Here is a 23,563-nt window from a genome sequence, read left to right as displayed (position 1 = left end):
TGTGTGAGATGTTTTTTGTATGTGTGAAATGTTTTTGCCACCTGGGTCATTTCCTAACACCCTGACCTTCCCCTCCCCTATTTTTTTCCCACTCCTAATATTTCTGTCTAAACCAAACGAAGAGAGGACTACACAAAATGATTTATTAAAAAAACAAAAACAAAAACAACTCCTTGCCTAGAAGTCTAAAACTCAAACAGCAGATCTGCACAGAAGCACAGCAAAACAGTAAACACATACCATAGACAAAGACACACGAGCAAAATCTGTGTCGCTGTTTCTACGGAGATGTCAACACTGTGAAAACAGATGAGGGAACACGTGTGGAATTTTAAGACTGTTCACCACTTCATCACTTCTTCCAGCCCACCGTACGTCACTCTCTCTAAAAAAAACATTCGTCACTGTTAGAAATGGCTGCATGCAGATAACAAGCCAGTCTGACAGATTTAGGTTTACAGTTTATTATCTGAATGAGTTTTAACAGGATAAACAGTACAAAATAACTGTTTTTCCCCAGAATGCAGAGGCATTCATCTTAAATACAGCATTAGCTTAATAACTTAGATCCTGCTAAGTTTTCTGTAAAACACAGTAAAACAGCGTCGTCAGGAGGCAACATTAAAATAGCTTTTAACGTTTTTGTTTGCAGACTAATCAATACTCAAGAAGGTAAGTCAAAGCAAAGTAAGACACAATCCCACTTGCCAAAGCCCTGAGAAATTATACAAAAATGCTGGCAAAATCTAACTTTTAAATGAACAGTTTTTACATTCTACCTTGCATGAACTAAAACTGGAAGAACTGGTCAGTATCTTTTCAAGAAAATACATTCACAGTTCAACAATGTAACCAAAATCCATTCTGCCTTGCATCGGTTCCCTGCAGAGACAGTTACGTTCATTACTGCCTCACTTCCTCCAGATGACACAGGACCAGCCTGTCAATAAATCTGTCCTTTGATGTACAACATCAGCAGCCATTAAAGAGGAGTGTCCTCGCTGTCCTCATTGTGTGTGCTGAGCTGGGCCTTCCTGCGAGCTGTGATGGCTGCCCAGATCCGACACAGCATGCCACCTCTGAAATAGCAATTTCGGACAGCTTTAAATACAGTGCTACAAACCAGCTTTTAACAACACTGTTTTTTGTTGTTGTTTCTTATTTTTTTGATGAAAACTCAAACTAACGAGGCATCCTGTCTGCACCACTATCTCTGAGTGAGGACAATCTCCTCTTTCGTTTCTGCATGGACAGATGGTGTGAGGGTGATGTGTGGAGACAGCTTACCTGATTCCACAGTACATCAAGTCATCCCTAGAGGCCATGTAGAAGAGACAGTCCAAGGTGAACTCATGAAAGAGCAACTAAAAAACAGGATCACGCAGGTTTGGATTAACAGTGGGTTGATGAGTAATGCCAAACAGCCTCAGGAGCAAATAAACAAAGAGCTTAAGTTGAGTTTACCTTATTGATAGTGTCTTGATCTACATGGACAGATCTGAGCCAGCACACCAAAGCCTTCACTTCTGGATGAGAGCTTTTCCGTGAACCCTGTTCGGCATCTATAAGAGATTACAACCATTCAGACTGTGTGGTGCAAATTGTATACATGCTGTTTCTCATAGTGTTAATGTTACAACAAAAACACTTATCCTGTTTCCGCAGGCAGACTCTATAATCATTATCCCAACTGAAAAGTCAAGTTTGAGCAGATTAGCTGATGATCTGATGGTCTATGCCTCAGACAAGAACCAGTCAGGCAGAAATCCAGAGCCTGAAGCTGAGGCGCGGTGGGGACTGACTGGCACAAGTGTTGAGAAACAGTAATTAAAATCACTGAGTATATTGATAATCCAAAGAGGGCTTGGTCCCTTGATGCAATACTGATCATGCTGCAGCATGTGCGCTTAATCATTGGACTATCGGCTGAGCTCTTACCAACTCTTGCATTATAGCTCACTCCTCATATTGCTGGCAAAAATACTATACAATACACATAACAAAAATATTATTATCTTCACTGAATAGCCTTCATTTTAATTTGGTATATTTTCTTAACTAAATATTACACACTGTGGGAATCATAAAAAACAGACTTATTTTAACTGGATTTACAGGTTACATGATGACACTTGACTCAGATCAAAGAGAATGAGCAAATATTTTTGAGAATTTCTTTAGAACTGCTTGGAGTACTGGATAGATGGGTTTTCACTGACTCAAGTCAAACTACTGGCATAAAGTACTTTCGACAAGAATATGTATATGTGAAAACCATTCAAAGAATAACATCAGATTTTTTCAACCTAATTTTAATACCTACAAATTATAAATTATATATTTTACAGCTTGAATACCAACTTGTTGTTACATATCATCAGCATCATTGTCAAATATAATCTAAGCACACTATATTTGCTGTCAAATGACATGTATACATGCATACTGTCGGCGTTGTCGTAAAACCACCTGAACCAAGGCCAAGTCATGACCAGGACCAGAATGTCTTGAGACAGAGACAAGACCGAGACTTTGAGGGGTATAGACCAAGACCCAGAACGGAGACCAGAGCAAGACCAACACTGCATGACACACTTACAATAAAACATACAGTGTGCAAACCATAGGCGCTTTTCAAAATGATCTGAAAGATCCACATTCTGATAAAAACACAAACAGGGGCGCCTGGTGGTTCAGTGGATAGAGTGGCGCCCATGTAAAGAGGTTGTATCCTCGCAATAATGGTTGCAGGTTCGATTCCGGCCTCTCTCTCCCCCTTTCACACTTAAATTGTCCATTAAAGGTGATAAAAGCCCAAAAGAAATCTTAAAAAAAACACAAACAGAAACAAATGAAGATCCCCCTTCATTCACTTCTTTTATTGCCATACACATACACACACACACACACACACACACACACACACACACACACACACATATATAAACACAGTATGTGTGTGTGTGTGTGTGTGTGAGTGTGTGTATGTATCCTAATGGGCTGAAATTAACCACCTTTATTTATTCCAGTACACTTGCACTCTGCCCCTTGCACTGTTGTATTCGTGTTTAAAATTTACAGAAAAAGTCTAACTTGTATTTTGTTACTTAATGTTATTTTATATATATATATATATATATATATTATATATATATATATATATATATATATATATATTCACACATCCATCTATTTTTTCACTACAGGAAAGCTGATTGTGATACAAGATATACATTATTGAGTGGGTATATTCCACAACGGCAGTCTTTTTGATAATTGAAAAAAAATCCCTATCTGTGTTTCCCTGGAAAGTGTTTCCTACAGGACACATCCAGTTAGGTAAACAGTCGGGAAAAAACACCGGCAATAAACCAATATGTAAATATCGAAACAAAGACGCTGTCTTTAAGACTGTTCAACGAACAAGGACTGTGGATCTTCCCCACAATGTAGTAACGTTGTCACGATACTGCAATTTTGAACTTCTATACAATACCTTGAAAAGTATCTATTTTGAAGGCATACAATTTAACATTTTAAATTTAAAATATAAATATAAGAATCTTATAACATGACAGCTTTTCTTTTCTTGGTTACCAGCAGAGAACAGAAAATTGACTGTAGACTGACTGTATTATACTTTAATGTAAAAACAGTTAGAAAGAGCAACTGGTACAAATATTCAGAACGATATGTTTTGATAAATCTAGATTTTTGACAACACGGCAATGTAGTTGCACTACCTTCTCTCCTTGACCAATAACTCCCTCAACATATTTATGACATATTGGTATTGTATTAAATTAGATGTACAACTTTTTTTTAACATTTTATCAAAACTACAGTATCTGAAATGTGCTTAAAAAACAAAAAACAAATAAACAAACAAAAACTCTCATCAGATGCTTTCTTACACATACAATCAAACTCACCTGGGACTCATCCCAAAGTTATTGTGCTCCCTATATGTATGTAAGAAATTGGTGTGGTTAAAAAAAAAACATTACCTTCAATGATTGCTGCTTTCTTCAGCGCATCTATCTGTTCCTGTTTCTTCTGCACGGACTTCCTCAGTAGCTCCTGGTACTCTTTCTCCTTCTCATTTAGCTGATTCAGCAGTCTGAAACACAAAACCTCAATCATTACTTAGCACAAAGCAGTGCAACTCAAAAAATCGTATTAATCACTGTGTACTGCCTTACAGAGATGCCAGTGTTTAAGGTGTTTATGTTTCCTCAGAATTTCAGATCACAATCATATAAAAATGCAAATTTCTGCTATATGGCCTCGAAAATTAACTACTTAGTGGACATGACAATGATGCAAACTGCTGTTCATCACAAAATCTCTTAAAAATGTACAGAGAATGCATCTTTAACATGAGCTTAATGATAAAAACAACAACAACAACTGAATGCTACCTGCTGGTCTCCAGTCGCAGGTCTCTCAGTTTCTCACTGAGAGGACAGTTGCTGTTGAGGACGAGCTCTGTGGGGGAGCTGGGACTCACTGTGGGCAGGATCTCATGTACGGATGCTGTCTGCTGCGTGTCTGCTGGCGCCCACAGCTGGTCAGGGACAGTAACGACAGGAGTGTCTGGGTCAGCAGGCAGCTCCTCAGGAGTGCTGTCCTCAATCTCAAATGAGGACTGCAGCTGGAGTTTCAGCTCTGAGAGCGGAGTGGAGGGGACGAATGGATGAAACAATGACCATAAATAAACAAAGAGAATACCAAACAATTGAACTTATACAGTGCAGGATGAAGCTCTACCTGGCAGGAGCACAGTGAGGGCGTCCTGTACTGCCTGTCTCAGCAGATTATCCAGAGCAAACATCCAGTGAGGTTTCACCTGCTGTTGCCTCAACACCTTCTTCACCTAAACACAGAACAGAGGAATGATGATCCAAACCCAAAAATCTCATTAGGCCTATTGCTGACAATAGTGGAACCACCAGGAAATCTGTGTTGATGCTGGAGTCTCTTACTGCATCTTGGAAGCTGAACAGTACCGCCTGCAGGCTGTTTGGTGACACTGCGGCAGTGAGCAGCTTGGCTCGAAGTTCCAGCAAGCTGCTGGTCAGCTGCTTCCTGTCCGGGGAGTGGATATTGTCCCGCAGGCAGTTAATCAGCTCAGCGATGTGGTCTGCAGTTAGCGATGATCCGTCACCATGCTTTAAAAATAATACATTGGGAAATTAAGGATAGTACCTCTACTGTTGTCACTCTAGAGGTGTTTAAAGACTTACATACTGTATCTGAAATTAGTGCTCTTTTCTCTCCAATTTACAAGGGAACGACAATGTGATACTAATGACAATATTAACAGTAAAACAGATTTTCCAATAATCTCTAATTATCTATATTAACCCTTCGAAACATTGTTTTTCTTTCAAAAACTGAAAAAAGGCAATGAGCAACAAAACTAGAAATGACCAAAAAATTAGCGATTTCTTTTTGGAAAAATGAATAAATAAATAAATTTATAAAGAAAAAGAAATAAAATAAACAAAGAAATTGTAATTATGATCATTATCAATATAGTTTTTTTTCCTGTTTTTTTTTTCTCTTGACATTTTTCCCTAGCTTTTTAAAAACAGTTTTCTAAATCTGCTAATTCCTTGCAATTTGTGTAATATTTCTTACCAAGTTCATCATTGCCTTTTTTGAAGTTCCAGCTGTGGTGCTATACATACAAGAGTTTAGTTTAATGTTTTTACTGACTGCTTTTTATTCAAACACCGAAGAAATAAGTGGCCCTTGGGCTCAAAATCATTAACCTGCAAGCCAACTTTAATATTTACTTTGCACCCATTGTAGACAGTTATGGCTGTGGGTTCATACTTTGACATTTTTGGCAACATGTCTGGACAATTTCCATAATGTCAAACTAAAAACCAGAGGACCAGACTTTCATTTACACATTATGTCTTTGCCTATTAGCTCAATGCTGCAGATACTGATCAACAGAAGGGCTGTAACTTTATTTTGGAAAATGGTAAATGTTAATCTATGTTTCCAGAAGCCCAAATGACTTTCTCAAATGTCTTGTGTTGTTCAAAACCGAAACATATTTAGTTTACGGTCATAGAGGAGAGGAGAAAAAGAAAATATTCACATTTAAGAAGCTGTTGAGTTTTATGTCTTGATGAATAACTCAGACCAAATAATCGATTATCAAACTAATTGGCAATTAATTTAATAATTGACAACTAATCAATTAATAATTGCAGTTTTAAGAAATGGCATCGATGAATTATAATACCAGGCATATAATTATTAGTAAACCGATAATCTAACTAAGAGTTGTTGTCAAGTGTATGGTGACTGTGTCTTTAGAATTTGTTCTTTCAATGTTTTAATCTAAATGTTAAAGCCTAACCAAAAAGCAGTTAACAGACTTCACAATGTTTTAACCTGTGCTGTTGTGACTTTTCTTCACCCACCTGAGGCACAGATTCCTGTATGTTAGAGACGACGTTGCTGATGTAGTTAGTGAGGACTCGGTGCAGTGTGGCTCTTCTTTCACTGTCCTTTCTGAGCATAAACAGACCGATATTCTCCTCCGTTGAGGCTGGACTGCTCATGTCTGATGCAGAATCTTCTGGTATTCTGGACAGTAGGGGGCAATAAAGAGATCAATCACACCAGATCAACAGATAAAATACAGGTAAAGTGTCCTCTGTATTGTAAAGTGTAAAACTTAAAAGTGACCACTGGTACTGGAAGTGCCCTGATAAGGATACTTCTGTCTTAAGGTACTGCCCCACAGTGAGGGATTTTTGGACACCTGTTCATGATTGTATCCAGAGAGCTATTAGTCAGATGGTCCCCTTTTACATCAGTATATTTCTGCTGGGGGACTTAAAATACAGCTCCCCGAATGGGTCCAGACCACCATTGTGTTGGTAAGGAGACTGCTCCTCCAACAATGGCGGTCAGCTCACACACCATCAATCACAGAGTGGCATAATCTGCTTGCTAAAGTGGCAGCATATGAATGAGTATCCGTCTCCCTGCTCAGCAGGATGGAATGTGTGTACTTGTTTTATGTTTGTTTATATTCATGTCTTTCAAAAATTCAGTAAAAAGTCGATCACAAAAAAGTGACATAACTACTGAAATAGAAACAAAAAAGAAATTGAGATACAGATATCAGTGATTCATTATGTAAGTAACATGTGGTTGTAGGTAGACTAGCATTTGATAGGGTGGCATTATAACCCTCTCACAGGATGTAGCCTCAAAAAGCCACGTGACTGAAACCGCTATGGTCTGACATTGATGTAAGATACGGTAGAACCGCTGCTGATGCAAAGATAATAAGGTTTTTTGTCTTCTGTTGAGCAATAGTCTTACTCACGCCAGGAAGCTGCTGGAGCCCACTGGGCTCTCTAAGATTTCATCCTCTATGACGGCGGCCTGGGCCCTCCTCAGGTCCAGGGAACAGGACAGGTCGATTGAACCCGAGTCCGAATCTGTGTCTTCCACGAGGATGGAGACGGGCACAGACATGCTACGTTGGTAGTCCACTGCAAAACGACAAGGCTGTGGTTAGATAGTCAGTGTACCAAATGTCTTGCTTTCATAAAAATACTCAACAAACAAGTGTCATAACACGTGCAATAACAGTTTGAACGTTATAATGATGCAAAGGAGGGAGATGACTTGCAATGGAAACTAAAAGCAATTTAATTTATCGAGCTGATGAAAAACTGACAACATATGAGAGAAAGAAGAGCAGTATGAAGTGTACTGAAGCTTCACCAGGAGAAAGGACATCTTTCGATTCTGTTTCTTGCGGAGCTCTGGTCCTCCTCCTGGGGGCCGACCTGAGGAAGGGGTTCTTCAGCAGCTCAGAAGCCGTGGCTCTGTCATCGGGCTGCGGCACGAAACAGTTCATGATGAAGCCCTTCGCCTTGTCCGACATGCACTCTGGTACCTTAGGGTGGATCTTAAACATGCCCACCTGGGTGGGATAGTTTAAAGGAAAATGGTTATGTTAATTTAAACAGCTGTAATTTGAGATTACTGTGTTGTAAAAGAGAAAAGAAAGAAGTGGCCCTGTGAAGCTGCATTGATGCTGCGTTCATGTTATGGTAATTAAATAACCACTTCTAAACAGTGTTCACATTAACAACCAAGTTGTAATTGTGACTGGGAAACCATTTTTTAAAGCTCTTATGTATCCAACTTGGCAGAGTATTTTCTTAGAAGAAAAAAAAAGCTGTGAATTTTTGTCTTTTTTCAATTTTTTTTTTCTTTTGAACTGAATAAGGCCCTGGAAGTATTGGAAATGTCTGGTTCACACAAGTCAGAAACAATACTACACAGAAACCACTAAAATTTATTTCTACAAATAGTATATTACATATTATATTACTAATATTATTACTGTTGGCTAATCTTTAAATTGTCGATTTATAATTCCAATGATGATGTTATAAATGAAGCTTCAAAGCCAACTATTTGGTACAGCCCTCACTAACATTAGCCAGAAGCATAAAAGAAAGAACAAGTAATACTTTTGATACTTTTTGACCTGATGGTGGCACCAGATATAATATTACAATTCATCCTCATGTAAACATAAAATATATAACATCGATATAATATAAAAATTTCCCTTATTTACCTTAAACATAGCTGCCTGTGGACTTCCCAGCTCATGGAAGGGTGTTTTGCCTGTAGCCATTTCTATAATAGTGCACCCTAGGGACCATATATCAGCCGGCTTCCCATAACCCCGAGGCCCCTGGTCTATAATCTCTGGGGCCATGTACTGGAGAGTTCCTTTTGAAAATGACCAAAAAAGTAATTGAAATACAGCTGCTGCAATCAGATAAAAATACAGTAAGTCCTGACAAAGTAACACAGAGTCATAAAGGTTTTTAAACACACAGCATCTTACCAGCAAACGTCTCGGTGCACGGGTTGATCCCTGCTAATCGTTTGGATGTTCCAAAGTCAGAGATCTTCAACACTCCACTATAGGTGTTGATCAACACATTGTCCCCCTGCAGCAAAGACCAGTTACCCACACTGAGATGTTTCACATACAGTACACCCTCATACCATACAGTTAGGATGAAATCATTCTGGAAAGTAAAATGGTCAGTAATCCCAGGGTGCCCCACTCACCTTAATGTCTCTGTGGACAATCTGATTTTCATGGAGGTATTTGAGCCCCTCGAGGATCTGTTTGGTGTAGAAGATGATAGTGGGCTCATTGTCTTTCAGGGGACCCCATTTGGAGCGCAGGAGAGATGACAAACTTCCTGCAAGCAGTAAATGTCAAATCATACAAGCTGATTTCATTTTTCATTTCAATTTTTTAAGGAAAAAAAAGTGAAAAAAAATTCTCACATGACCATGAAGGGAGAGGAAAACAAAATATAATTTCTACTGTATGTGTCACACTGGCCTTCTGTAATAGCTTCATAACTTCTGTTTAAGTTTTTTTTTAGTCAGAGCCATGTGGCAATGTCCAACCAAGCTATGGATTGGAATTTTCACATATCTTCAGTTGTTTTTTTCCCAACAATTATGTCATTGTCTGAAGACATTTTTCTACAATGAGCAGGATGTTGGAACCACCCACTTTCTTGAAACTGGCTTCCAGTATATGTTACACAATCACACATGCACACAAGACAGACTCTGACTTCCTTAATGCTTAATAAAGACATCCTCCGGTAACAGAGCCACACAGTAATTGAGGAAATGCAGACTTGCTGGGGCAGGGCTTCCTTGTGTTGGCACTTCCAAGGAGCTGAGATATAACTGCTCTGCAAATCTGTTTTTATTCCATTGTTTCAACGATCATCTGGTAAACTAAAACTAATTAGCCAACGAATAATTATTGGTTTCTAGATTAAATGAAAACAGAGTGCTAGTGTATTAATCTGGGTCTCCATGTAAAATCAAAGTGAAAAGGCATCAGTTATTGTATACGCATATGTGAATGAATATAAACAAACTGAATGAAACTGTCACTGTGTAAAGCTGGTCTTTAGGGTTTTTTTTAATTGAGTGTAGCACGGAGCAAATTTTACACCATCACCCAATTCTAGACAATTTCCTGTTTTAAGAAATACAGTGTTTTTTAAGTTTAATACTGCAGGGTGAATTTCAGTTAAATCTTTTTGAGAAGACAATTTTTAATACCTTATTTTTTGTTACTGTATGTGTGTGTATGGATTTGGATAAGGATGTCCAGTAATGGACATTTACCCTCTACTGCTCTTTAAAGCTATTAGTATTAAGTTTCAATTTTAGGATTCATACCTCCAGGTACTTCTTCCATGAAGATCTTGATGAAACCATCCTGACTGACAGAACCCAGGTACTGGACAATATTTCTGTGCTTAAGCCTCTTGTGCAGAGCTATCTCCTCGTGGAGCGGCTGGGAGTACCTGAGAGATAAAGGGAATAAAAGTTTTTTAATTTTAGATGGTCGAAACAACAGGATACAATGCTACATATGACAGTTCATTGTTTTAAAACGTGCAGAAAGTATTTCGGATGGCCAAACACACAAGCACTCATATACATGCAAACACAATCTACACACTATATTTGTGGAAAAAAAGGCTAACTGGTGTCTCCACACCTCCCCAGTCCCAAACAAATCAGTTTAATATTGGTCAGAAAGAACATGAAAAATTCAGGGAGAAGCACGTTTAAATAGTCTTGACTGTGCATGATAAACTATGTTTTCAGTTTGAATGAATGTTTTTCTCAAAAGCTCCAGTTGTGTGTGGTTGGTATAGAGGGTGTAGCAAAGTCTTACATTGTTCAGGTTTGAATTTTAATTGAATAAATGAAATGGTTGAGGGGAGTTGAACTCCTTTAAAAGCTTGAAAAAGATTTACACATTATGTCAAATGACAGCTGCTATTGCAATACTCTAAATGTGTTTTTCCTCTCTCTCCCTCTCTTTGCTTTGGTTCGGGATCTTCTCTATTTTGTTGTTTATCATCTGGATTATCACTACCGACTAGATTGAAACGTAACTTAATCTCATTAACTGCTTGCTGAAGAGTACAACTTGATAAACATAGGGATACATCCTGTTCTGTGTCTTAGACACAGCAGGGTTTGGCAAACTCTTAAAAATGATTTAAATATCACATTTCCTTTGACGGAACGCTTTATTTCCTCCTAACACTGCACTGCGAGCCTGGGCTCTTTGTGCAGATTATAAAGAAACAAACACAGACTGAAAAGTCTAAACACTCATCAATCTCCCCCAAGATTCCTAAAGAGGGTCTGGGGATTCAGAGCATGCCAGTAGGTGCTATCTCTGCCAAATCATTTCCCATTACAGTGATTTTGGAAAAACATTCTTGTGAGAAACACGACAGCTTATCGTCTCTCCATAACGGATAGCTCTGGGAGAAGAACAGTGCTGTGTTAGTGTTTGTTTCACATACGTGCTGTCCTTCTCAGGGATTTCCTTGATGGCAATGCGAACTTGATTGCTCAGGTCCCTCCCAGCGTACACCACACCGTACGTCCCTTTACCCAGAACAACCTTGTTGCCATTCTCATTGGTCTCATAGATGTACTGGAGAGAGAAATGAATGACAATCCAGTGACTGAAAGTATCAGAGCAATTGTGAGGAATTTTACAAGCAGAGGAGAGAAAGGTGAAGAGTTGAGAGAGCACGTTTCATTCAGAGATTTACAACAGGAAAACACAGAACCCACAAATTCTAAGAATAAATATAGAATTAAATATGAATGTATTTAATTCTTTACATAAACAGATACTACACACAATGCAAAATTACATGGAAATATGACATTATGTTACAGGAATGTTTCTGTGGTAGATCATTTGATTATTCACCCCGCAATTGCAGTTGTTTTCTACTTGTTGAGACCTAAATAGAGAAAACTCTGCGTCAGAGGAATTGAAGACTGTGACTGACCTCTAGTAATCCCTCAGCTACATGGTTCAGGTCCGGAGCAGGGTGTTCAGCCTGCTGAAGCAGAGAGTTCACCAGCTCACAGAAACTAGCAAGAGAGCAGAGTAAGGAGACATTCATGTAGATGAAAATGTGCTCTTGATGGAGTTTCTGTTAAAGTAAAGACAATACATATGACATCAGATGTGCCTGTAGACTTTTGCTGAAGAATTTACCCATAAAAGGAAAATGCCCAATACATACAAAAAAATAATCTTTGTGAATACAATCAACAACGTTCACTGTGAAGGTTTTGACCACGGTGCAATGATTTTATGAGTGGTTGCTCATTTTGTTTATATAGTGTACGTGAAGACATGCAGGATACATGCACAACTGCAACAAGATATACAGTCCTGTAAAGGTTTCACACTATCCCCCTGATCTACAGTTGCCATGACTAATGCACAAGCAAACACTGCATCAACAATGACAGCATAAAAGAAGACTAATGGCAGCTAAGCATTTATGTATACAATGAAAGATTTATTGTATTTTTTTAGGTCAGTTTTGCAAATGTTCTGTGGGGAAGGCAATGCATTTAACAGTTAGACATCAGGGATACACACAGTTTTGGTGCAAAACACTGAATTTAAATATAACTTTTGTTTGTTTACCAGAAATTCCACAAATCGACTTTAAAGGTCTGATAAGATGTAGAGTTTCACGTTTAATCTTGTATTTTGGGTTTCAAATAGGACATGGTTATACGTTTTAATGTTCAAAAAACACTGTATTTTACTGTCTGCCTAAATGTTAGCAATGTGAATGTAAGCTCCCCTCCCAAAAAGCCTGGTCAGTGTTTCTACATCTGCACTCTCTGCATCACTGCACTGTCATCACAGCCAGGGAATTACTGTAAAAGTACTGTACAGGCGCTTTCTCCCTTTATAGACTGCTTTACTGGAATTGCATTGCAAATCAACAGCTTGGGTCCATGTTTACATCTTGTCAGCTGATGTCATTTATAGACAATGAAAAACATTTCAACAGGAAATATAAAGGAACCCATTACAATGTTTATGTTTCAAGTTTTAAAAAGTCTATGTAGTATAGAATATGAATCACAATGTTTATTTACAATAGGGTGAACAAAATTTACAAATTTAAATTTATTTTCAACGAAATTTCCCTATGTAGCCATGTGGATAATTAAGTTTTACTTTGTCTGTGGGAGGAAGTTCCCAGAAAAACTATCTACAGTCCTGAGTAACCAGGATTTTCTATATGGAGTCATTTCAACACCACAAAAAAACTGAGCTCACTTCCTTTATATTAAGGTGGCCACAGAGATTTCAGCAGTGACAGATGCCAAAAGAGGTTAAAAGGAAACCATTTTTTCTGTGATTTGGGTCAACTGAGTCTAGAAAGAGTGAAAAAAATATGTCCTAGGGGGATTTTTAGAGAGCAACAAAGGCAAATATGACTCATAGTGCAATTGCATCACACCCATTTCTTCTTGCCACCTTCTAAACTTTGTCATAAAAGCTAGTTTGCCACTTTGCCCAACCTCTGAATATCTTTGTCAGTTAGGAAGTCATTCAGACTGCCTCACACACACTCAGCCTCGCTGTTTCTTTGTAACCTATTAGTCGCTCACCCTTTACAGTGAAGCTCAGAAGGGAAGCAGAGCTGGAAGTCATCTGAGTTGTAGTGGACATACAGGAAGCAGCTCCTCTCATCAATCTTTGAAGCACTTCAGATGGGAAAAAAGCAAATAAAGATTTTGTCATACTGTCTGATGTATTTGTTTAAAAAGTGCATGACAGAGTCAAAATCTCCATCTAAAGGGTTTCTGCAGCACATGGGATTAAACAGACTGTATCTATCAGACCCTTGGGAACCAACAGCTAATGTTTGCATAACACAGGGTATCAGCTTTAAGTAAACAAACAGGGGGAAAAATTGATTCATTCAGTGAAAGCAGATGAAGAGAAAAGCCCTGCACAAAAGAAAACAGTTGATTCCTCAAACATGCAACAATCTGATAAAGTCGTTTCTTTGCTGTTTTTCCACGTAGCTGACTGTTTGGTGTATTTGCTGAAAATTGCCCAATCGGCAAATCGGCAGACAAGACAGGGCTTAAGTACACATTAACACTGAACAGTGGTAGAGAGGAATCGAAATGATACTGACAAAACGAAAAGAGGCAGAGCCCGAAACCATATTGACAGAACAAAAATCTGACCAGCAGCCAAGATCTCCTGTGTTTTGTAGGCTTGAACACACCCACAACTGAGAGCAGATATTTGAGAGATGTTAGCACATGCTGTACTCCTCTTTACCTCACTCCCCGAATTGCAGAGGCTGGGAAAGTCCACTGGTGTAAGCCTTTCTGTGGAATTGAGAACAAAGATAAAGCACTCGATGAATACAGTTTGGCTGCTCATACAGACAGAGCAGCTTATATTTGCATGTACGTACAGACAAAGTAAACACTCCTGCGATATGAAGCAGGTTGGGGTTTTTTTTGTTTTTTTACACACAGTGACGCTCAAAGAACACACCCACACACTCACCTGATTTAGCATTCACTGAACCATAAATCAGGGTGAGAAACATTGGTTCTTCCTTTCATTGCACAATTTATTTTGTATGTTGTCATGTATTGTTTGCATTTTTTTGTATGTATGGCAGGTCAACATGATGTCAGATAAGAAGGTGGCTCCAGGGGTGGGGCACCAAGGGTCCACATACCTTTAAGGATGTAACATGTTTCAACTGGAGAGTGTGACTTTCATCTTCCTCGCTCACACACACAATAGCTGGTTGGAAGACTTTACTGGGCTCCAGAATGAGCACCTAAGATGCAGAAAAATCAAATTCTATTATCAGTCTTTTGTAACAGCCACATGACCTTCATTTATTTGCAATGGGAGGTCAAGACTGTCTCTTTCTCCAGTTTTTCCTGACCATATTGTAACAGTATTACAGCAGAACATATTAACTTTAAGACTGAAACGGGCAGAACTGTGTCCTCATTAACAGATACTAGCTTCCAAGTCCAGTTTTATGTCTATTGTTACAATTAGTGTTAAGGTTATCAGTGTTATCTTACTGGGCAGCGGCCTGTGGAGTCAGTGGGTTTACAGGTCTGCAAAAGCAGCTCCATCCAGAAGTCCACTATGTCCTGTTTAGGAGATCTCACCTCAGGTAGCTTGGCAAATTGACGGTACAGGATGTAAGTCTCCATAATGGATGCCACATACCTGAAAGAAACACTAAACTCATTAATCTGCATTAAATTTTTTAGTATGGAAAAATCATCGGGTTTTATTGATTTTTTAATCCAAGCAATCAAATTCAAATAATACGCTCGACAAACTGAATCCTGGGGAAGATTAAACTCCTCAATCCGCACAATGACTGCTAATCAAGAGCTGGTGCCTCACTTAAGCCTCACCAGACAGGAGCATTGAGTCTGTAGAGTTTATCTGAAGCCATGATGACTTTTCTGTGCTCGTTAGCGAGGATGTTTGCTCCGAGATAGAAGCCAACATCCCAGTAGTCCTTCATCTTCTCCAAACTGCCCTTTCTACCGAGCAGGGTGCTGAGAGTCACACCTGAACACCAACATAACACAGAGCAAAACAATTCATTAACAAATGCATATAAATCACTGATTTCCAAACTAATAGACTCAAATGTGCATCATCAGATGATGGCCCTGTGCACAACAAGGAACTCATCTTCCAGGCGCTGAGGTGGAGCAGGAACAATGAAGCAATACAAGAACACTAAGTGCATTTAAAAATGCACAAAAAAGACAATTGGGTTTTCACACTACACTGATTCTAATTGATAAATCAATTCTAAAGACTACCTACTTGTGTAAATAGAAAGCACATATAACCATGTGTCTTGTGAAATGCAGCTCAAGTACTGTATGTAGAAGTACACTCTCCTACCTGTACTAGTTAGCACTTGAAGTCAAGTGACATTCTTCATATTGCATTGTACCTTAAAACATTTCAAATCTACTCATAATTGTGGCCTCACAAATTTAAATTGTGAGTTGCATCATAGCAAAGCCTAATGTTGACACTCTTGCAACATAAAGTGTAGCGCATGAGTCATATAAACTTAATGGCACACTGAGTCTGTAGACCTGTAGCAGATTTGTGTTCTCTCTAAATCATGAAAGCAAGTATTTGTCATTTGTTTTCTCTGATAAAGAAAGCAGAAAGCATTAAGCACCTATTTTGCGCAGCTCAATAGAAGTGTCAAACTCATGGCCAGCTGCCATCAGGAGGACAATATTGTTGATGCCTGAGTGAAGAGTTGGCTCCATCTCAAAAGCTTTCCCATACCTGACAAATAATATGAAAACAACACTTATGGATTATACAAGAACAATGAGAGACAGGAGACATCAGTAACATTAGAATAACAATGCAACATTAACTGCAAACACATATGAGCAGCAAATATCCAGAAAAGTACAGTTTAGTATGGCTGCATAAAGAAAATATGTGATATGCAGTAATGTTGGATAATTTGATAATGTTATTACTTGAGATAAACAAATTAAAGTGTGCTCATTTCTGCCTCTCTGCTGCTTTCATTATACTGATAAAATACAACTAATTTACTTGTTTTCATAACTGAATTATGAAAGGAAACTATTTAAAACACTTTTATTGAACAACCTGAAGTGAACACAAATGGCTCAAATAAAAATGAATGATAGTTACATTTTGAAGCACAGTTTCGAACTGATATGCTGATAAAAATCCTCAGTGAAATAATGCAGTCTTTCACAATGTTTTTATCACACAGGTTGAAATTGCAATGAATATAAAAAAATGATATATTGTGCAGCTCTACTATTAAAGGTCTAATGCAGGGGTGGCCAAACTTTTTTGAATGGGGGCCAGATTAGATAACTTGAAAAATACTTGGAGGGGGGCAGCTGCTTCTTGCATCAAATGGGCTACTTAAAAATAAAATATAAAAAATCCTATACAAATTAGATAAACACAGCTGTTTCATCATTCAATGAATAGAACTTTCCACTGCTCCTGAAAGCGGCGGTCTTCACTGTTGACTTCATGCTTATTTGCGGTGACCTTGTGTGCTGCCTATCAGAAAATGTTTGCTGGTAGCTAACTGTTCCATTTCCTGTTGTCTGTTTATGAAAACTCATCAGTTCTGCCCGCATGGTTCCTACTTGATGCATGTCTGCAAACTGTATAATAGTCCTGCCACTGTGACATGAAGGAAAAAAATGTGATCTTGTTTGATTCACTTATAGTGTGTGGTGGGCCACATATAGAGTATTTTTAAAGTCAAGCAGAGGACCATTTTAAATCCATTCAAGGGCCACATTGGCCCCCAGGCTGGTCATGGGCATGCCTGATCTATTGTGTGGGAGTTAGTGGCATCTAGCAGTATGAGTTGCAAATTGCAACCAGTTGAAACTTTTCCTGTATGCCAAGAATGCAGGATATCTACGGTGGCTGACACAAAAACGTGTATGGCCCTGTCTAGAGTCAGTGTTTGGTTTGTTTATTCTGGGCTGCAGTAGAAACAACAAAGCCTACTCCGTTGATGAGGACCCGCTCTGTATGTAAATATAAAGGGCTTATTCTAAGGTAACAAAAACAAAACAATTCTTATTTTCATATGATTATAAACTAATGAAAACATATGTATTATATTTTATTTAATTTCTGCCAAACCATCTCCCTACATTTTACACACTGGACCTTAAATGTAGGAACAAACAAACTTTACTCTGAAGCACAAAAGACTAACAAATGCCACTTTTCTCATTAGGTGTGGACCATTTTGTAAAGATCAGACCCACAAACATAAAGAGGTCATACCAGTAGCTGGCCTGGTCTCTGCTGCGGTGATCAGTGAACCCAGAGCTCATGAACATGTCTTTGTAGATCCGTCCACACAAGCAATAGACGTCTGATGCCACTTTGGACCCTGACTCAACAATGGGCAGAATTACCTCCAAGGCCTTAGCACGATCTCCGGGGTGATTCCTCCTGTCAAGGGTAGATTTGACAATAACAGCAGTGGTGAGCTTTAAAAAAAACCCGTATATCTTGGTAAATCATGACTACAGGCCAAGAATGGCCCACAACACTCAGAAGAAACAAGAGATAAGTTTACAACAGTTCAATTGTTAAGTTTTATTTTACTGAACATCTGGGTACCTGTTTAGAGCAAATATGTAGTTAAACTTGATATTCTGATGTCTTGCTACCATACACATGGGCAGCTCATTCAGAGTCTCCACCAGCTTGATCATGGCATTGTAGTCCTGAGAGAAAAGGGTGTAGAATTACAATGTATTATTTACCAAGTTTGCATCTAATGCCCTTTAATAATTTAAACCACTACAACTTTATTACTAATAACAGTTTAATTCTCAGTGGTCATTTTTGTTACTATCTCACCCTGGGTTTTGGTTTATCATGAACCTTGCAGGCTTCCAAATGTGTCGGCTTAGTGTTGTTAACAGTCATACTCTTACAATGAAACACTGCTTTTAATGTCAAGCTAAAAATGCATATTTTGTGCTTAAAAGTTCCTTTGATTAATCAATGAGTTGATCAATAGACCGTTTTTATAAATCTAATAAAATGCCAAATATTTTTAGTGATTTTTCCCCCTTAAATGTTACCCTTTTTAAATATTTTCTTTTTAAAAAAATATTTTCCTCAAATAATATAACGGTATACACAGCTATCAAACGTTTGAATGCTTTTTAAGACTTTTTTTAAGATAATTTTTAGCCAACTTTAAGACAGAGTTTTTGACAAGTAATCTTTTTGTTATTTAAGCATTAAAAGTAAGTATTATTATGTGGTTTCATCCAGAAGTAGGTTTTATTTAGGATTATTGTTATTAGAGTGAGTTGGGTTAATCCATTTTGCCTACAGGTAAGTACAATTAAGCAAGTAAAGACAGCATAAACTTCAGTGGTACGTTTAAAGTTTTGTATCACTGAAATGTGGACTTAATGCAAAAAAAGCTTGACTCATTTTCCCCAAAAGACATAAAAGGACAGACAAATGAAATTGGTTAAAATGTTTGCAGCAATTAAAACCTAGAAAAATCTAACTTTAATACTATTTGTTGACCATTTCTAAATTTGAATTTAAGACTTTTTTTGGACCTGCAGACAGCCTGTATAAGTAATGATAAAATGGCAACCTATCAGGTTCTTGTACTGAATAATAACTGAAAGAACAACAGACAAATAAATTAACCACTGGTCGTAGCCCATGAACTTTTACACACTCCATGTGTTGGCATTCCCTCACATGCACACATAAACACACACCTGAATATCCCTGTAGGACAACAGCAGGTTCATGACTATATCAGGGGTGAGAAGCTCTACACTGTCCAGGCGTTTCTGGATGCGACTCAACTCCTGGCTCAGGGCTTGGCCGCTGAACCTCTCCCGTGCCATGCGAATCTCATGCCTGATTGACTCCCGGAAGTACTCGCTGTGGGCACAAAGAGCAGTAGAGTAAAAACATCCCATAATTTCACAATGTTTTGATAAATCAGCCAGCATGGAGGAAAATGAGATACAGCGTAAGCAAATGTAGGTGTAACCTGACATGATCATGTTTTTGGCAAAGCACACGATAGTGAACAAAGCCCTGCAGTTTATGTCTGACCTGGACTGAACGTGTATATTGTTCAGTAGATGCACCAGGCTCTCCACCAGCGGGGTCAGCAGAGGCTCCAGCTGGAAACTGGGCTGCATCAATTCGTTGATACCAGTCATCATTGTAGCATCACAGGCAAACACTTTGCCCTGAGGTGACACTACATAAGGGATGAATGTGTAGCTGCCACACTGCTCCTGAAGGGACACAACATGTAAATCATACTGGGACACATATATATTGGGAGATCTTGATTTCCCTCAATGGAGCTGAAGCATCATTTACCAGTTTTCTGTGTTTTTGCTTTGAATGTTTAATGTTTAATTTAAGTTAAACCCTTGCATAAATCCAGTTGATTTGCAACTGATTTTTATCATTTCCAAATCAATTGGATTTATTTTTGGCCTTTATTGCAGAAATGATACATCCTTTATCAAACCTCACATCCACATTACTGTATTTAGAGCTGAAATTATTCCTAATTATGTTCTACTCTTTATATAAATGTAAACAAGCTATCTTTTAAAAAATTGTTTTTCAGGTGGGAAATGGTGATGGGCATTTTTCAACATTTTCTGACATTTTACAAATCAAACCATCAATGAAATAGTCAAGATAATAATCAGCAGATTAATTAGTAATAAAAATATTCTTATATTATTAGTTGCAGCCATGACAAGAATAACATTCAAAGGGGACCTGGGACAAAAAAAAAATCCATTATGGGCCCCTACTGGCTCCACTAACTCTAGCTCCAAATAACTACAGTGCACACAGTGGAACACACGATACATTTTGATGTTATTTTGCATTCAGCCCCAGAGAACAATTAGTACACCCCTGCTGGCAAAACTTGGTTTGAGTTTTGTGAAACAATGAATGTCCCAAAACTAAATTTATTAATATATTCATATTCTGCAACTTTTTTTTTCAATTATCATGAACTATATTACAGTGTACCTGATTTTTGGGGCCCCGGGGGCAGTTTGTAATCCATGTCTGCAGCCCCAGTTTAATTATTAGATTAATTCATGACAATAAAAAGAAATAGGCCTATTTATTGCTTTTTAAACAGACAGGTCACCCAAAAATTAGAAATACATGTTTGTCCTCCTATCTGTAGTGCTATTTATTTATCTAGATTGTTTTGGTTTGAGTTGGTTACCCAAGATAATCAACAGACCTTGTTGTTAGCAGTTTCATGTTGGAACTATTTTCTTTCTACCAAACTACACCTGTCTACCCTATCACCCTGCAAAAGGAAGTGTGCATCAACTGCTAGCTCACCTAGCAACAGTGAGATAGCTAGTGTTACAGCTCAGCCGAGGACAGAATCTATGTTTACAACTTGTGCTGTCATGAGTAAGTGCAGGTTCCCTTCTGCATGGTGATACAAATGACAAGTGGTGTGTTTCCGTATAAGGAAAATAGATCCTACATCCAACTGCTGGCAACAAGATCTGTGGATTATCTTGGGTGAACAGGTCATAACTTCTGGGAAAAAAAAACCCAAATATTGCTGGTGAGTTTTTAAAATGCATTATTTTGACACTTTGAGCACCAAAAGCCTAGTGTCATCTAGTTCCATTACAGGCCTGCAGGAAAGAATCAGACAACTTTACAACTGATATCCCTAACAATTTGCAGCTCACATCAAAACAATCAAAACTGATAAATAGCACTACAAGTAAAAGAGGAAAAAATTGTATTTTTAATTTGGGAGATGAATTGTCCCTTAAGTTACCTTGATAGCCTGTAGATCACTATCTTGCTTGTAACAGTACAGGATGATGTTATTGGTCATGCTGAAACTTTCTCTCACTCCTAGGTGATAGAAAAGGGAAGGCTGGCAAAAAGAGTCACTCATCTCAACCACTGCTACATCTGTGGGGGGGAAATTTAACAGGACGGGTTAGTTTGCGTAATTTGCGTAGTACTGCTTGTTTGTGACCTCTACAGTCAACATGCCTACACTTGCCTGCGTTGTAGAAACTATCCAGTATGTCGGTGGTGCCCAGGGATATCCTCTCATATGAAATAGTTTTTAAAGTGGCGTGTGCGTCCGCGCAGGCTTCCTTAAGACATTTCAGGGACAAGTTCTCCTCGGTCTGCGGCACAGACGCGTCCTCGTTGATAATATACGCCACGGATACAGCTCGCGTGCGATTCCGAGGAGAAACGAGCTGTTTACCCAAGCTCGTGCCGCTCAGCTCCATAGCCAAAGCGTCCTGCCACAAACTTCCAGCTGACACCCGGACCGGGTCTTTCCTTCGCATCTCGTGCAGGCTCATCCGCCTACGCTCCGTCGTGTACATGTCCTGTCTTATCCCGAAACTCAAGACATGACCTTCGTAAGGACAACTTCCATTAAAAACACACGGTTGCTTGTTCTTGTAATTCCCCAGGTGTGTCGCCGCCCCGTTTACAGCGCGTATCCACCGTCATTCCCGGTACTCCTCTCCACTCGACCCGCCCTTCTGTCCTCCCCTGCTCCGCTCCGCCCGCTGACATTTTTTCACCGAAACAGTCCGCCACACAGCCCCGGCTCTCTCGTGACCTCTGCCGTGGGGAAACTATGATTCCGCTACATTAGTTTTCTGTTGAAAAATGACGTAATTTAGTGGTTTGTGTGTCCTCTTGGTGCCACAGTGTAGAGCCACTGAATTTCAAATTCTCCTTTTGCATTGAACAAAAAATAAACCTACATAAGTTTTTTGTTTAAAAAAAAAACAAGACCAAAAAAAAAAAAAAAAACAACAGGTGGACTGGGAGATGTGTTTCGTCCCGTATTTATCTTCACCCAAGCCATACCTCTATTTAATTTATTTAAAAAAAAAGCCCCATAAATGTTTTAAAAAACTTAAAGAGAGAGCACTGTACAGTCAGTGAGTACTTTGTAATTTAGCTCAACACTGATTTGAACCTATAGGGGATCCTTTTAAAGGTCCAGTGAGTAGGATTTATGGTACATTATGCTACATTTGTACAAGGAAGTCAACAATTCTAAATTCCCAGTTAAAATTTTTAACTGGAATTCCCCCAAAATTTAAATTTTCATCTCAGAAAGTCACCTGGAGCGCTGCCATCCTACTCTTCTGAACTTGTTGCCTTTTTGACACTACTAGCAAGGCCTGTAATTCTGATGCATTGGAAGAGCCCCCATCCACCCTCCCATTCTCACTGGATAAAAGACGCCCTTTTTTTTTATGAAATTGGAGAAAATAAAACACTGTCTTCGAGGTTCCAACGTTAAATTTTCTAAAATTTGGCTCCCCTTCCTAGAACATGTCAGGTCCATTCAGTTGAATATTGTCCCCATCGGTGGTGCGCCCCCCGCCACTGTACCACCATCCTGAACCCTCTGGCCTGCTAACCCTGCTTTTCCAGTCCTAGTGGTACATCTGCATTGAGCAGGTCATTTTGCATTTGTGATTACGCATGCACTCATTATTATCTGCTTTTTTTTTTTTTTTTTTGTCTGTTTACTTGTCTTTGTCTTTGTTTTTGTTTCTTATTTCCTGCTGTTGTTGTTGTCCTTGTAGTTATTATTTATGATTACCTTTTAAGACTGTACTGCTTGTTCCTTTTTTCAATGAATGTCTCTACAAACAACCTTGCTTTGCTGTATTATTTATCTAGTTTTCTGCCAATTCTATCTTTTATGGACATGTATGGCCTTACACATGTTTTTGAAGTTTGAAGTTTGTGTTTTTGAAGTTTTGTATAAAAATTTCTTGAAAATCTCATAAATAAATCATATGTAAAAAAAAAGAAAGTCACCTGGAGGAAAGGAACCTGAACCAACCCTGACCTCAAAACCCAATATGGCTGCTTCGCACATCAACGGTAATAAAAGCTGTAATAATGTACTGTTTATAGAATGTCTCAGGTATGAGTCCTAAAACCCAATAATGAGTTATTTCAGCACTCCCGGACCCCTCGTCTCTAAGTCAA

At 38.6% G+C, this 23,563-nt stretch overlaps 1 protein-coding gene across 3 annotated transcripts; it reads right to left on the bottom strand.

Moving 5' to 3' along the window:
- Nucleotides 1-129: 129 nt before the first annotated feature.
- On the bottom strand, nucleotides 130-22,044 carry si:ch211-1i11.3 (mitogen-activated protein kinase kinase kinase 5). Of its 3 annotated transcripts, XM_042489839.1 has the most exons (28): nucleotides 21,588-22,044; nucleotides 21,354-21,493; nucleotides 19,619-19,806; nucleotides 19,273-19,441; nucleotides 18,140-18,246; nucleotides 17,798-17,968; nucleotides 16,167-16,279; nucleotides 15,373-15,532; nucleotides 15,028-15,178; nucleotides 14,667-14,771; nucleotides 14,255-14,304; nucleotides 13,570-13,665; nucleotides 11,934-12,018; nucleotides 11,433-11,566; nucleotides 10,285-10,412; nucleotides 9,139-9,275; nucleotides 8,909-9,014; nucleotides 8,633-8,790; nucleotides 7,765-7,966; nucleotides 7,361-7,529; nucleotides 6,444-6,609; nucleotides 4,986-5,171; nucleotides 4,771-4,876; nucleotides 4,422-4,668; nucleotides 4,008-4,120; nucleotides 1,465-1,562; nucleotides 1,288-1,364; nucleotides 130-1,079 (listed from the first exon to the last, which is right to left on the bottom strand). In XM_042489839.1, exons 1-28 carry the CDS (start codon nucleotides 21,922-21,924, stop codon nucleotides 983-985), a joined length of 3,996 nt encoding a protein of 1,331 aa, XP_042345773.1. In that variant the 5' UTR covers nucleotides 21,925-22,044; the 3' UTR covers nucleotides 130-982. The 3 variants fall into 3 exon arrangements, with proteins under 3 accessions (XP_042345773.1, XP_042345775.1, XP_042345774.1); XM_042489841.1 differs by lacking the exons at nucleotides 130-1,079; nucleotides 1,288-1,364; nucleotides 1,465-1,562 and adding an exon at nucleotides 1,574-1,801; XM_042489840.1 differs by lacking the exons at nucleotides 130-1,079; nucleotides 1,288-1,364; nucleotides 1,465-1,562 and adding an exon at nucleotides 2,543-2,825.
- Between the last annotated feature and the right edge of the window lie 1,519 nt (nucleotides 22,045-23,563).

This window comes from Plectropomus leopardus, chromosome 7, assembly GCF_008729295.1.
Source record: "Plectropomus leopardus isolate mb chromosome 7, YSFRI_Pleo_2.0, whole genome shotgun sequence".
Taxonomy (NCBI): Eukaryota; Metazoa; Chordata; class Actinopteri; order Perciformes; family Serranidae; genus Plectropomus; species Plectropomus leopardus.
The sequence above is the reverse complement of the archived record's forward strand: the minus strand, read 5'-3'. Positions and strand labels throughout refer to the sequence as shown.

Bases quoted from the DNA above. Each gene is read 5' to 3' on its own strand.
- si:ch211-1i11.3 (XM_042489839.1), bottom strand. From the start codon at position 21,924: ATGTACACGACGGAGCGTAGGCGGATGAGCCTGCACGAGATGCGAAGG. The intron at 15,179-15,372 runs GTGAGGCTTAAG...TGTTTCTTTCAG, and splicing joins AGACTCAATGCTCCTGTCTG to GTATGTGGCATCCATTATGG. The intron at 10,413-11,432 runs GTATGTGAAACA...TTTATCTCTCAG, and splicing joins ATCCCTGAGAAGGACAGCAC to GTACTCCCAGCCGCTCCACG.